This window comes from Astatotilapia calliptera, chromosome 13, assembly GCF_964374335.1.
Source record: "Astatotilapia calliptera chromosome 13, fAstCal68.1, whole genome shotgun sequence".
Taxonomy (NCBI): Eukaryota; Metazoa; Chordata; class Actinopteri; order Cichliformes; family Cichlidae; genus Astatotilapia; species Astatotilapia calliptera.
In genome coordinates, this window is record NC_137434.1 from 11,554,256 (window position 1) to 11,569,097 (window position 14,842).

The following is a 14,842-nucleotide window of genomic DNA, read 5'->3' on the forward strand; positions in this document are numbered from 1 at the left end:
TGGCTTTGAGCATTAATTTGTGGGTGTTCCCGTGTTTGCCCGCGACATGATCACACTTGCTTAAGTATACACGTGTGTGTGTGTGTGTGTTGTGTGGCAGACTCCCTCGTGTAGCTCACTGGTATCCTTCACCGTTCCTGCAGGCTGAAGCTCGAGCCGAGAGTTCGACCCAGAGGGACGACGGAGCGCTACTGACCGAGGTTTCCACCAGCCAGCACAGCCTGCTGTCTCAGCCCGTGCTGCCAGACATCCCAGTCATCACCGGGGTGGAGGAGAGCCGAGGCACGGCCGCAGACCAGGAGGACAAGGAGGAGCTTGAGTTTCCTCACGACCTGCTGCCCAGTTTAGATTTCAGCAGCGAGCTCAACATCTGGGAGTCCTCACTGGGGTAAGTGGAGGGGTTACACACACATACACACAGACTTTTACACTTCAGAAGACATAACTTCCTGGATACTTACTCCAACTCTAACCATAATCACTACTCCTCTAACCTGAAGCCCTGCACTCACCCTAAACAAAATCTTCCCCCTTAAATTGAATCTTTTATATAATTGGTGACATCTGGTGGCGTTACATAACAGATCTGCGCCCAAACACAGACTGTACTTGTAACACCACAACCATTTTGGGATGGTTCCAAGTTATGCCGATTTACAGAGGTCCTTTTAACTACTCTGACTTAAGAATTGAGGTAATGCTCTGGCAATTTGTTTTTGGCTTTATCATGCATAATCAGATGAGGATTATCAGGTTTGATTTGCTGCTACAAGTGGCAAAAAATCATTGAGACAGAGCTGATTCTTAGTGCTGGTGGCAGAATTGATAGTGCAAGATTAAACCTGGCAGTTTTGTCAATGTCATCATAAACATCAGTGACGATCACAAAATGAAGAAAGACTCATTCTAGAAAGACTCTTTAGTACTGAGGAATGTAAACGGCTACAATTGTTTGGTTTCTTTGTCTACTTGCCGATAAAAGTAAGTATTCTTCTTTTTCCATTAGTGACAAATAGGCCTCATAAATGACTACCCACGCATTTTTTTGCTGGCTTTGTGTACCGCAGGTGATTTTAAAGGCCTGAAAAATGAATTTTCCTTTTTCTCCTTCTCACGACTTGAACAGATTCGTGTGTTTGGGATATTTTTTTGTCATAACTTTCTGGTTTTTCTCAAGTTTCTCTTTTTCTAGTTTAAAGTGAGCAATACTGAAAACATATATCTCCGAAAAAAAGGATAGAAGTTTGGGGAAAATATCAAAATAAGCTGACATGTTAACATATTTTCTTATATTGCCAGAACTGTCCGTCAGTTGTTCCTAATACTTCTCATAATAAATATTAAATGTAGATTCAGTTTGCCCTTAGAGCTTTAATTGTCTGTGTAATAATAGACAGTTAAATATATACCCGATCAGAATGCTCTGTTAGCTGGAACATCTGCAGTTTCCATGTATTTCCTTCATCGTTACATTTTTTTACATATAAAGGGAAAAGGGGTCCAACCTAGACTAGCAAGGAGTAACTAATAAAGTGGCCAGTATGTGCATACACTAATAATACTGTATAATACGTTAAATATTACTTTTTTTTATGGCTGTGAGGAAACACACTTGTAACAGTTTATTTAGTCAGAGTGAAAGCAAACCTGTTGTTGATTTGCTTCATGTGTGAATATGTCTGCATATGTGTGTGTGGGTTTGTGTTAGCAGAGCTAAAACCAGCTCAGGTGACAGGAAATGTGAACAGGTGAACCCCCTGCTGGCGGGTCTGCAGCATCACATAGAAGTCAGTCAACCATTGCTGTTTCAAGATACAAGGTACCTCATAGGTTCAGCATGATGATGGCTAGACGGCTGTCCTCTGTGCTGTCAGCAGAAGGCGTGGTGATAAAGAGTGAAATTAGGGAGCATGGAGAGGAACAAGAAGTTGGCAGGGTGATCTAATGTTTCTAACTTATGCTCGAGCGTGATGGGTATGATTGCTGTGGCTCTGCAGCAATCACGCCTTAACATGGTCTGATGTGGTCAGTGTTGCCTGCTTTTATCTAAAGTTAAATGCACTAATTCTTCTGATGCTTTGATGTCTTCTGTCAACCAGAAGTATAAGTATCATTGCTTGATGTGAATTTGTAAAAATGTACAGGTAAAACAAGTGAAAAGCTTTGAATAACTAGAAATATCAAAACTTCAGAAAGGACAAATCATTTGAAAAAGCAGAGTTCCTGCTTTGTTGCGTAGTAAAACTGGACACCTGCACACAGTTTAGTCTGTTTTGCTTCTCCACCCTTTAGCAGAGACTGCCAAGTGAACATGTGAGGACAGACGCCGTGTTTACAAGGATCTGGCAGAGTCTTTATGCAGAAGTCATGTGTGACTGTGTTAACCAATCCCTCGTAGTGATCCTCGGTGATATTCCTACTCGCTTTATCGGAACTTCTTTAGAAAAGAATGCGTTAAAATAACGAAACTTGAACGGACTATGCTATGACGATTATAGCTTGATAATGATGGTTATTCTCTGTAGTCAGACAGCGTGAAAGATTAAAATGGTCCCTCATTTTCCTTTAATGCAGGTAATGTTTTAGCAGTGACTCAGCAGGTGCAGATGAATGGCATTAAAGTAGCACGAATGCTAAATTATTTAGGCTATAAAACTGTTTCCAATAACCCAGAAACTACCCATCACTGTAATCAGGATGAATGACTTGACACTATTTCTCATTATATATAATCAAACTAATGTATGATGAGACTACAGTAAATAATTTATAGTTCCAATAAGAAATTAAATCATTTTAATTAGATGATAAATTTCGCTAGGCTTTTAAGCTTTTGATACACACTGAAAATAAGAAAATCATACCAAAAAACTGAGATGCTGAAGGCGTGTTGCAGCAGGGTTTGAAATAGGTGAGTAAAACTGCACAAATGCTACTTACTGCAATGAATTTTGGAGTGCATGTCCATTAACAACCGTCTTGTATTCTTATAAACGGCTGATATTATTTCTTGTAAGAGAATCTGTATCTTAGAAAAGGCATCCCGGGTGCAGTTGTGTGTCATCTGTGCATGTCACAGAGTGCTGTGTCAGAGCATGGCCTTCTACTGGGCAGCTGTTTCTGTGTACTCCTAACTCTGTCACCCTACCCTTGCCTCAGGCCTCACGGCTGCGACCCACTTGTCGCAGATGTCCAGCTCTTAACTCAGCCTGCTGCCACACCTTACCCGGGTAACAGACCCCTGGCCCCTTCCCCATCCACATTCTTAGACCGGGAACTCCAAGAGGCCTTCCAAGAATGTGAAGAACAACTGGTGTCACTGGGCATAGTCACTCCCACTCAGCCTTGCAGCCCCGAGCCCGGGACGTGGTGCAATGAAGGGAATACAACCGGAAAAGTGATGGCTAACAAGTCCAGTGAGTCATCGTCTCCACCTCCAATCGTTGTCCAGCTAGGACATAGCAACGGGGGCCATGGAAACAGGAATGCACATGGAAACAGTGAGACAGCAGACAGTCAGAAGGATACAGTTGTGTTTAGTTTTAGGGATTACATACTAGGCACTGTGAATAATGATGGGACAGCAGAGACTGAAAACCTGAAAGCAGAAAAAGAAATTAAGACAGATGAAGAGAAGGAAGCACCCACGCAAATACAATTAGAAATGCCAACATATTCAGCTGGAGAACAACCAAAACAGGCTGTGTTTAGTGATCATACAAACGATCTAAGACAGGGAAATGCTAATTCCAGTGCATCTGTGGGGGGGAGTAGCACTGTAGACTCTGATGTAGTGATTAGGAAGAAAGACACGGAGGCAAAGACAGACAAAGAAGAAAATCTAAGTGATGATTTCAGTGCTGGTGTTTGTTTTGAAACAAAGGTAGGTAATTCAGCTATGGAAACATCAGAGCGTAGCCCTCGTTTAAGGGATAGAGACGCATTACCAGAGCTGCAATCAAAAGGACAGACAGGAGCAGGCAAGCACACTGTGGAGCAGGAATCAGACCCATACAAGCAGAGTTCAGCTGGTGATAAACAGGCCGCCCAGAACAAAGAGGCAAAGAAAAAGAGACACAGGAAAAAGAAAAAGATGGAGAAAAGCCCAGAAACTGGGCAGGAGGCACGCACAGCAGTGCAATCTGAAAATGAAGTCATAAATGCTGGAAATCCCACCGATTCACCTTCAGGTCCTGTGATTTGTGGGCAACACCCTGACAACAGGCTTGATTACAAGGAGCAGCTTGAAGGAAAACCCACATCCAGCTCCCTACTATCATCTCCTCATAGCAGTCAGGATCATCTTACTCCCTCAGCCTGTTCACCTGCACCCATGCGGGCTCTTTTGCAGAAGCCTCATCAATCAGACAACCATAATGATCCCCTAAGCAGCATAAATAAAAGCTCCAATGAAAGCCTGCAGTGGGGGCAACATGTAACCGGAGGTGAAACCAGCAACCAAAATATACCCGTGACACATGTCCAAAATACAGCGATCAATCAAGCTGCTTCTAGTGATAAGAGATCAGATACACAAACGTGCCAGGCTTCAGTTACAGAAGCAAAAATACTCACACCCGAGAATCACGTCCCACTCTCCAACAGCCGAACTTGTGTGGGAGAGAGTTGCATGGAGAGCGTCCTTGAAGAGGCTTTAGCGGTGGTTACTGCGTTGCCACTGACAACACCCACACTGCCAGAAGTGATAGAAAGCGAGGGAGAGGGAGAAAGCGTGAGGTGTGATTTAGTGGAGAGAGTAGCTGCTAGAGCAGTTGCAGAGAGTGAGGAAGGAGTAGAGGAGAGAGGGACAGAAAAGTGCCTCATTTCTGCAGACGGAGAGAGGGACGAAGTCCTGGGCAGCCCTTCTCGGCTCGCGTTAATCTGTTCCCAGGCAAAATGCTCACTTGCATTGTCAGCCAAAGAGGGACCGGCTGCAGCTGAGGAAAGCTGCACCAGCAAAATGCCACACAACTCGGCCGAGAGCGAAATCAAGGCACCGAGAGAGGCGACCGCTCGGAGTTCGCGCAGAGAGCTGTCACCGGCCGAAGAGGGAGATGCAGAAAAGGAGCCACAGTGCTTAGAGGCTTTTATCAATACTTCTCCCCTTGGGCTACTTACTGGTTCTGATTGTCAGGATCACATTGCTGCGGGATCAAAGAGAGAAGGAGAGGGAGGAGGAGAGGAGGTGGTAGAGAAAGGAGGGCTGGTGAGAGAGCACAGTTCATTCAGCCAGCCAGAAGGCTCTGCTAGTGGGCTGTCATCTGCTCAGACTGAAAGGTGTCCGCCCACCGATGTTGCCGAGTCACAGCTGAAATCACAGAGCTGGAGGGAGTCGATCGCTACCATCACTGAGAGCATCTGCACCGAAGAGGAGCGTCTCTGTCGACCCCGCCGGGAGCACCGTGGCGCAACAATTTCACCTCTCCTCCTTGACGCTGAGCAGAGCTACAGTAAAACAAGCGGAGGCAGACGGGCCGATCTCGATCAGAAGTTAGTGTCAGAGGAAGGGCTGGCTCTGGGACGCACTTTCGAGGAGTCATCCGTCACAGAGACAAACTACAGTCGAGTCTTCCCGTCTTTAACCTCACGCCAGCATTTGATCACTTCAGAGCAAATCCCAGTTAAGCAACAAGCGAGCAACAATCAACAGGTTCAGCCTAGTAGCACAACAGAAGCAGAGACAGTTGAAAGTGCAGCCAAGCTTCAAGTCGAAGCCTATAGCCAGAGCAACAGTGGTAGCACCGCTATGTCTGAAGTCGGTGTGTATCTATGTGGCAGGAGTGGAGGTAACAGAGTTCACTTCATGGATGCAGAGAAGGAAATGGGCAGTTCCTCCGTGGATCTCAAGACCATGCCGGTGCCAGCCCTGGACTGTGCGTCTTTACCCCCGCTGACTGTTCACGAGCAGTTGCGTCATCCTGTTTTTGAGGCCAGCTATACTTTCACAGACTTTCTCAACTCAAAGAAGCCAGACATCCCTATGAATCCAGCTCCTACCAAGGATGAAGCAGCTGCGTTTTCAGAGGCACAGAAAGATGTCTGTTTGGCTAAAGGGGACACGAGGACTAAAGAAACAAAGGAGAACATTGCCACAGATCAATCACATAGTGACAGTTTGAAGACAAACACTGTAGATTCACAGTCGGTGAACAGCTCACAACAGCTTCCACGTCCTGCTGAGGAGACTCAGACTGGTAATAAAGGGTGCTTTGATGTTTTACAACCACCAGGAAGTGCCATCTCTGAGTCAAATCATCTGACATTTGAACTGGTCACAGCAAAGGCAGAGGCGGAGACACAGAAAGATGCTGCAATTGTGTGTTTGCCCAAGGAGGAGGAGGAGATTAAGAAGGTGGTGGCAGAGTCTAAAGGTACAGCTGACATTGACCAGCCTCAGGAATCACCTTTAAGTGCTACTCCTGTCATTCTTGAAGAAAACAAAGGGAACCAGCATAACTGTGCACCTTTAAGTGGTGTTGCCACAAGTTCAACATCTGAACCTGTGACCTTGACTTGCGCAGCTCCTCTGCAGATGAAACATTGTGACCCAGCTGATCAGCCTGTTATGCAATTAGGTGAAAAACCTCCTAACGAGCCAGTTAACCCAGATATTACGAAGGCTGGGGAAGGGCCCAAGTCCCCCACCGGCTCTGCCGATCCCACAAAGGACGCGTGGGTGACTTCAGAAGTGACGGCGTCTGACGAGTCAAGCACGTTTATCGGGCAGTGTGTCAGTAATCCTGCTTTTGAGCTGCAGCCTCCTGGCCCAATGTTGAGTCACCTAGAGTTCGTTACCGACTCTGATGCATCTGTCTCTGAAAAGGCATATAACTGCAGTGCTGATGGTGACAGCAGCAGTGACTCCAGAGAGGTGGATGCCCATAAGAGCCGAGAAGTGACACACACTTCATTAGCACAGCATGCTGAGATCGGCGATGTCTATGTTAACGCTAATGAGGTCTTGCCAAAATTGGAGAATTTAAATTTTGATACTAAAGAGTCTGCTGCTACCAGTAATGTAAATAGTCAGTTATCACAAGAGGAAAATCCGATTCCACCTCAGCCTCCCAGCGATGCAGTGACAAGAAATAAACCTGCTAATGTAATTCCTCTATCTCAAACAGTGCCAGACTCTGCTGGCATTAAACCTATTATTTGTGAAGCCTCCATTAGGGATGACATCACAAATGTCAGCTGCCCATTTAACTCCGACCTGCCCGCCAACGAGGTTTATGATACAATTAAAGGGGACAATGTGAAAGAAAACCACACAATGGGAGATCAGACCGCCATGTTGTTTGAAGAGCAAAAGAAACAAGCTAAAGAGGCAGCAATGGATAATCAAATGGAAGCAGCAGACAGCAGCAAGCAACAGACAGGAAAGACAGGCACAATGCCACAACAGAATAATGAAGCAGATAAAGAGACTATAGAAGAAATTGGAGCCCTGCAGCCACCACACGCATATATGGGACAAAAGAGTGAATTGTCATTAAAGGATGTGAAGAAGGAAAAAGAAATAAAGAACACTTTTGAATCCAAAAGCGAGACTGAAACTTGTTCCTCATCTCCCAGCAGATTTCCGGGATCATCCGAGGACGTGCTGCGTGCTGACTTAGAGTCTAGTAGCGAACCTCTGACTGTTTATGATTCCAGTTTGCGCCAAATTCCGACAGCAGCGCTGGAATGCAGCTCTGACTCTGCACCAGATTTGGGTGCAGCTCTTGGCCAATCACAGTCCACACCAGATCCAAATTGTTTTGCTCAGCAACAGGAGCACCATCAACAGTATCTGGGATCCAGACATCCCACAGAGGCAATGTCAGGTGGCTGTCTAGAGGGGGGAGAAAAGGCTAACGATCAGACCCAGACACTGGTTAAGGGAGTAAAAGGAGCCACAGAGGAAAGAGACAGCTCTGCTGGGGATATTTGTCAGTCAGGAAGCAAGGATGAGTTAGCAGGTGATGCCAGCATGAGCAATGAAGGAGTGATAAAGTCAGTGAAAGGCGAGGATGCTTCACTAGAGGTTCATAGGTTGCCATCTTCCCTTGATTCAAATGAAATTGATGGGAGAAATGCTTCACCTGATGCAGGGATAGCAGCGGGTTACTCTCATGTAAGTGAGACAAGTCAGGAGACAGATGAGAATGAAAGCCCAGGGTTAGAGGGGTCAGGTAGAGATTTAATGCCAGACACTGGGTTTGTGAGTGATCTGAGTGATAAAGATCAGCAAAAATGTGATCTATCAGCTGTCTGTCAAGAGCAGAGTAGAAAATCCGAGCTGTCAGAGAATCTGGTTGTATCTGTTGAGCCTGTTTCACAGGAACACGAAAGCTCATCTTTTCATATTCCCATTTTAACTAAAGATAGCACAGCTAGTGATGCTATTCATGCAGATTTTTCACCAAGTACAAACCAGGCTGGTGAAATTTCTATGCACACATGCAGCTCTCTGCCAGATCCTGCCGCGCATCCAGAAACTGGAGGAGAGGATTTCAGTGCTGCTGTGGCTCTAAAAAGCACCGGTAGTGAAAGCGTTGCGTGTGAAAGTCAGGATACAGTGTCCAGGCCTCATGGGCTGCAAAGGCCCAATAAAACCTCAGCCACACAAAACAGCCCAATAGAACAAACACCCATAAAAGGGCCTGATGTTGAGGAGATGACAAAGGAAGATAAAGAAGCCTTGGATGAAGGGAATGTTAGCGAGCAGGGTGAGGAACAAAATTGGATAAAAGTCATAGATGGTGGGGCTTTGGGAAAGCAGGGGGTTGTGCATTTAGCAGGAAGTGATAAAGAAATGGGCTCGGGATCAATCACCGTTTTAGGCAACTCCCAAAGTGGGGAGGCACAGATTAGCACGGAGGTTGCTGTTTGTCACTCTGATGGCAACACCGGTCCTTGTAAGGCAAGGGAAAGTGACAGTGATGCAACAGAAAAAATGACTGCGGACGTGGACACAGGCCCATCTGTTGTTTCATCAAAATGCCTAGAAGATTTCGAAACTCTTACCCACTCAGAGAAACCACAAGATGTGGTGCCACTGTCAAAGCCCCCAGATGACACTGTGGTTAAACCCACTGCTGCTGCCTCTCGGTGCGAATCAGAATCACTCGATAGAGCTCCAGCCCGCCGCCCTCCTGCTGAACAAGTAGAAGCTGCTGAAGCAGACACAAACTGGATAAAAGCGCTCAGGGAAGCTGCATCCCATTCTCAAAGCGAACAAGTGAACCAAGTGGATGCCTTAAGGTAAACGAAAGAGCGTGTGCTTATTTAAAATGATCATATGAGCCAAATATGTTAGGAACTGCAGATCAGAGCAGCGCAGTCAGAACCTCACAGTGATACAGATGTTGCATCATGTTGCATGTTAAAGCTCAGCGTGAAAAGGCAAAGAAAATAGAAAGAGGAAAGGAACGAATTATGAACTGGACAAACAGCTACATTTTTTTTGTGTGTCTTTTACCAAAGATTTCTGGCATTTTGTTCCCCTAACTTAGCATTCAAGTAGCACCATGTTCAAGGCTTGTTTGAAGGGATATTACAGAGAGCAGTGTGACAATAAATATGAATGAGGAGGTAAACACAGAGCTGCACTTTGTATTAACTCGAGCTCGGGTCAGATGACTGTGCCTGTTGGAGTCTAATGGAAGTAATGCAGCCCTTTATATTCAAAGAGTGACATCAGCCGTGACATCGTCCCTGGTCCCCGGGGCAAGAATGAGCCTTTCTTACACAAAACACACTGCTCAACACAATACAACAACATACCTAGAGCACTTCACCCACACACATCCTCTTGCTCACACACACATTTTTGATTTGTGAGTAATTCCTTGAGCATGTGCTATAAACTAAACAACAAACCCCCCACCTCTTCTCTTCTTCTGTTGTTTTTTTCTCAGACCCTTTCCATCTCTGGAGTCTCCTCAACAAGAGTTTCTCACTCCGACTGAGGAGATAGCAGCTCCCGTGAGACAGGAGAAGACCCCACCACCAGAACTAGCAGCGGAGGAGACAGCAGAGATCCCACCTGTGAATCTTGTGAAGAAGCCAGTAGACCTTCCCAGACCTTTAAAAAAGGCAGGAGATCTCCTAGAATCAGCACATGAGATAGCAGAGCTTTCCAAACCACCGCAGAGTATAAAAGTAGAAGAAGAAGAAACGACAAAGGCAGAGCTTCCAGAAGCAGCCAAGAAAGAAGAAGAAGAGCATCCAGATGAGGTTCAAGAACCAAAAAGGAAGCAAGTTACTTCAACAGAAGTAGTGAATGAGGAACAGGCAAGAGAAAGGACAGATGAGATCCCAGAACCAACAGCTAATGATAATGAGCTCGTAGAACCAGCAAAGTATGAAGAACAAGAAACAACAAGGCCGACTACAGAGTCCCCACAGTCAGAGGAGAAGCCGGTCAGCGAGCTGCCAGTGGAGCTAGTGGAAAAACCTTTAGACATCCAGCCCGTGGAGCCAGCTGAAGTCCTAGCTGAGGAAACTGCAGCGACAGAGGCTGTTCAGGATCCGGCTGCAGAGCTACGGGACAGTGGGTGAGTGTTTTTACTGTCTGTATCACATGCTTGTCATATTTTTGAATTGATGCCCACAGTTTCCAGTGGAAACACATTTCACCGCTTTAAGTAAAACAGCCAACTAATGTTTCCTTAGAAACTCCTTTAACCAACAGACTCGCTCTTCTTCACACCGCATTCGGGGTCTGGATTCAAGAAAAGACGTCCATTTAACCCCCAGCTGATCTGAAGTTTTTGTGGTTTAGTGATTTCCCAACTGGAGATCATTTATAATTCAAACAAAGGAGATTTTGTCATAACATTTCCTTTGTACTGATCTATCAGATGCATTTCATTGGAGCGAAGATGTGTGTAAAATAGGGAGCTTTGGGGGACATGTGCTTTACAGGTCAGCTGTGCGTGCCACACATTTAAAACTGATTTCCGTGTGCTTGGAAAACAACCTTGGTGGATTTGTTTTGGCTTTCAGACACTTCAACGGTGTCTGGGTGACTGTTCTGTCTACAGAGGTTTAACAGTGCCTACGAACTAATACGAATCTCAGATGTATACTGATTTATATGTAGTTGTTGAAATTTCCAAGTTAAATAAGCGCTGTAAAGCAGTGTATCAGTCAGTGTTAATGTAAGCATTTCAGCAGCACAAGTTGGACTGACTAATTCCTTTAGCGAAAAGCCAGATTTCTCACTAGAATTAGGTAAAAGCACAATGCTTTTCCATTTACCTCTCCGTGGGATCCATCCCTTTCGGCCTATCTTCATTAACTCAAATTCCCTTATTTGTCACTGTCTCCGACCACATGCCGTGGAGCCATCCCACATGCCAGATTAGCACTTGCTGCCTGTCAGTCTCAACACTTGTCCCATCACTGCTGTTGGATCCACACAGCATTGTTCAGAGCAGGAAAAAGGAAGAATGTTATTTCCCTGAGGTTTCATCAAAAGATACAGTTACTGTTGCGTACATGTGCCACAGAAACAAACGTGACAGCATATGATATATGATATGATACGCGTGTGTGTGTGTGTGTCTGTGTGTACATTGTGTTTTTTTTCTCTCCGCCCCCGAAGGCTGTCCGAGCTGTCAGTCCTACTCAGTCTGTGCGGCTTTGTGAACTGAAGCTTGTAGTGGGAGGAATTTGGGCAGGCACTCAGCCCCACTGAAGTCATTTGCACAGACCAGACAGAGTGGAACAAAAGCCAGGGTTCAGAGAAACACTCGAGCATGTGCTGCGGTGCGAGTTTGTTTGACAGAGTTAGTCCGAGAGTCAAAGAGAGAGGAGAGGAGGACTGGGACGTGCGGTCATCGGCTCCGCTGTTTTGGAGTTCAGGTCATTTCCATCGCTTACTGTAATTACTGTAACCTCTGAAGTCGTGTGATGGCTGAAATCTGGGTGAGTTGACAAACAGTAGCTCTGGTAGTTTTATGTGTGCATGTGTGTGCGTGTTTGCGTACGTCCTTCCAGGTGGATGCAGCAGATGGTCTGTAGGTAACTAGTTCTAATTATGCTCTGCCTCTGCTGACCTCACCAGATGGGTGGAGGGGAGGGAAGAGCAGAGAGAGACGAAGGGAAGAGAAGGCTTTTCCAGAACTAAGTTGTGAAATGAAAGGTGCACCTCCTCCCATGTTAAAAGAAAAAACAGGTTAGAACACGTTATGCTTCCTTGGAAATCTCCTCAGTAATGGTAAAGATCAACACTAACAATCAAAGTTGTCCATAAATCCAGTCTAAATCATAGCTCTGTGATTTAATAAATGTTTTTGGGTCTTCCAGGAAACATTGAGGGCTCGTGACTGCATTACATAAAAGTATCATATAAATTTTTTTTTTCTAAAAAGCAGCACAGCTAGTTTTTTTCTGTTGAGGAACGCAGGAAAACAGCTGTGACTCTTTAGCCCAGAATGTGGGATATTTCTCAAAACAGAGGTAGGATGTCCTATAACCCACATTGTACTGTAAATAGATGTGTTGCCATGGTAATAGTAGGTTCATTTGCCTGTGCCGGCACAAGTGGAGTAAAAAAAAAACCCACTTTCATGCCTGCCTAATAATACTTTAAGCTCAGCATTGGCTAATGATTATGAAACGCGCATTCGTGTGTTCTTAAACAGTCATCCTTATAAACACTCATTAAACACACTCTCTGGACTTTGTGTCTTGTTATTTCTTGTTGGTCGCTTTCAACTTGTGTGCGTGTGTTTGGCGTGAATGCTGTAGTTGGCAAAGTCATGAGCATGGGCGTTAGAGGATCGGTGCTTTTTTCTGAGAATTGTCATATCTGTGCTCTCTTTGAACTGCCCGTGAGGTGCCTTTGAGTAATGCGCACAGCTGAATTACTTACAGTAAACTCTGTATTGAGCAGACTCCAGGTGTTAATGCCAACAGTAGAACTAAGCTGTTTGATGTCTGGCTGTAAATGAGCACATGTGCTCCATCTAATTTGTTCATCCCACTCTGGAAGGAGAAGCCTCTGTTACTTCATGCACGTTGGATCTGGAGGCAGAACCCGGCTGGAAATCGCCAGCTGTTAACCTGAGCGGGTCAGCTGATATTAGCTACATTTAGAAGGCAGCGAGTCAGAAAATACAAAATGTTTTTGTCTTCATGCCCCCCAGGACTGCTTTTGTCCATCTTCGGAGGCAGCAGTGAGCTTTATGACACTTTTATGCTTCTATTTTCAAACTGCATGTGCCAAGTTGGCCGCAGATGCTGGCACATGTATAGCTTTGGCCTTCTGGTGTAAGTTTCTAATTGTGGGTAAAAAAAAAGAGAGGAATGGGACCAAATTAAAAACAGAAAAAAAATCTGATTTGAACTCAGAGAACATTAAAAATCATGTATGCAGTGGCCTTGCATCAATTAGAAAATTCCCTGCTTTGTAGTGGAATGATAATAACCACATTGTTAAATGTAACCTGTAACTTGCTGCGCCCTTAAGAAAAGCACACACCCTCATTAAATGCTATTAAGTTCAGGCTTTGCTGCGGAGAGAGAGGGCGAATAACTGAGCTCTGTTTCAGTCTGACACGAGCTGGCAGGGGCATTTAAAAAGTGCAGCTCAGCAGATGGTTGAGCGTAAGCACACGATTCATGTGCTTTACTTTATGGAGGCATTGTGAAGCTCTATTTTCCAGAAGCGACTACTGGGATATTTTTAGCACTAAACAGGAGGCATGCCCCAAGTGGGGAACAGCTGCAAGGGCGTCCATCGCCTTGCCTGTCAGATTAGAAGAGCCTACCACTCCTGATAAGCAGGGCCTGGATCAGTGCCAAATCCACTCCACCAGGTGGCCGATGATGACAGAGCCGCACTCCCTCAAGTGGGCTACTTCTCTGTAGGGCAAGCATGGACTATCGTGTAAGGGGAGCGATGAGAGAGGTGACAAAACGTTCTTAGGATGGTTGGAGCGAGTCTTCTGTTTTTCAAGTCGCTGCTAGGTTTAAGTGATGGCACAGAACAGAGCGATCCTCCTTACATTTACTCTGCTCTGTGGTGAGTTTACTTCATGGGCCATTTGGATGGGAATTTGGAGAAAAACTGAGTGGGAACTCCAAATTTCCAAACTTGGCTTTCTTGTTTTGGTCTGTTTGTTGATGTTTTGTGTTCCCTCCCATGCAGGCCCTCCCTCGGTGACAAAGTAGAAAGCGGTCACCTGGCCCCCGCCTCTCCTCAACCACTACCCTCCGATCACCACCTCCTTCCTACTCACTTCCGAGACACCGCAGAGTTCCCTACCTCCGTCCCCACACTTCCAGAGGGTCACACACTTGAAGCCCTACCAACCCCGCCTGCGTCCCCCTGTCCTCCTCACCCAGCCCCTGCCTCCCCTCCTGCATCTTCTGCTGACCCCTGTGAGGATGTTTACCCCGCTTCTGCACCCTGCCATATCCCTTTAAGGTATGAACATGTGGCTGCTCCTGAACCTCTTCATCTTTTTGGCACTTGTAAAAAGGTGATGTGACTGTGTGTTCTCATTCAGTCCTTGACGTAGATTTGCTGACACTTGTCTCTTTAGCGTGCTTCACAAAAAGTAGTCTTCTCCTTATCCTGTTAACTGTCATTAGGTTCAGGTCAAATTACAGCATTAAACTGACATCTGGCACACTTGATTAACAAGTCTTGATTCTTAGAGGTACTAAACAGAAAACTAGTCAAAATCAATCATCTATCCTGTTCAAATATTCAAAGCTAAAGGACTATTTTAGCATTGTGGTTAATATTCTTATTATATTCTGTCTTCGCATATCTTTGTGTGCTTGAATATGTCTTTGGTGGCTGCACACTTTTTTCCAGTGAGAAGTAGACGCACATCAAAAA

At 45.4% G+C, this 14,842-nt stretch overlaps 1 protein-coding gene across 16 annotated transcripts in view; it reads left to right on the plus strand.

The window, feature by feature from the left end:
• The first annotated feature begins 3,519 nt into the window (after positions 1-3,519).
• tacc2 (transforming, acidic coiled-coil containing protein 2) overlaps positions 3,520-14,842 on the plus strand; it is a 36,467-nt gene continuing 25,144 nt past the window's right edge. For 4 of the 16 annotated variants that reach the window (XM_080288223.1, XM_080288228.1, XM_080288226.1 and 1 more), the window contains exons 1-3: positions 3,523-9,246; positions 9,903-10,541; positions 14,144-14,422. In XM_080288223.1, the coding sequence (XP_080144349.1) occupies positions 3,665-9,246; positions 9,903-10,541; positions 14,144-14,422 (6,500 nt within the window). In that variant the 5' untranslated portion in view covers positions 3,523-3,664. Of the gene's footprint in view, positions 9,247-9,902; positions 10,542-14,143; positions 14,423-14,842 lie in introns of all 16 variants that reach the window. The other 12 variants (XM_080288227.1, XM_080288229.1, XM_080288231.1 and 9 more) reach the window with 9 other exon arrangements.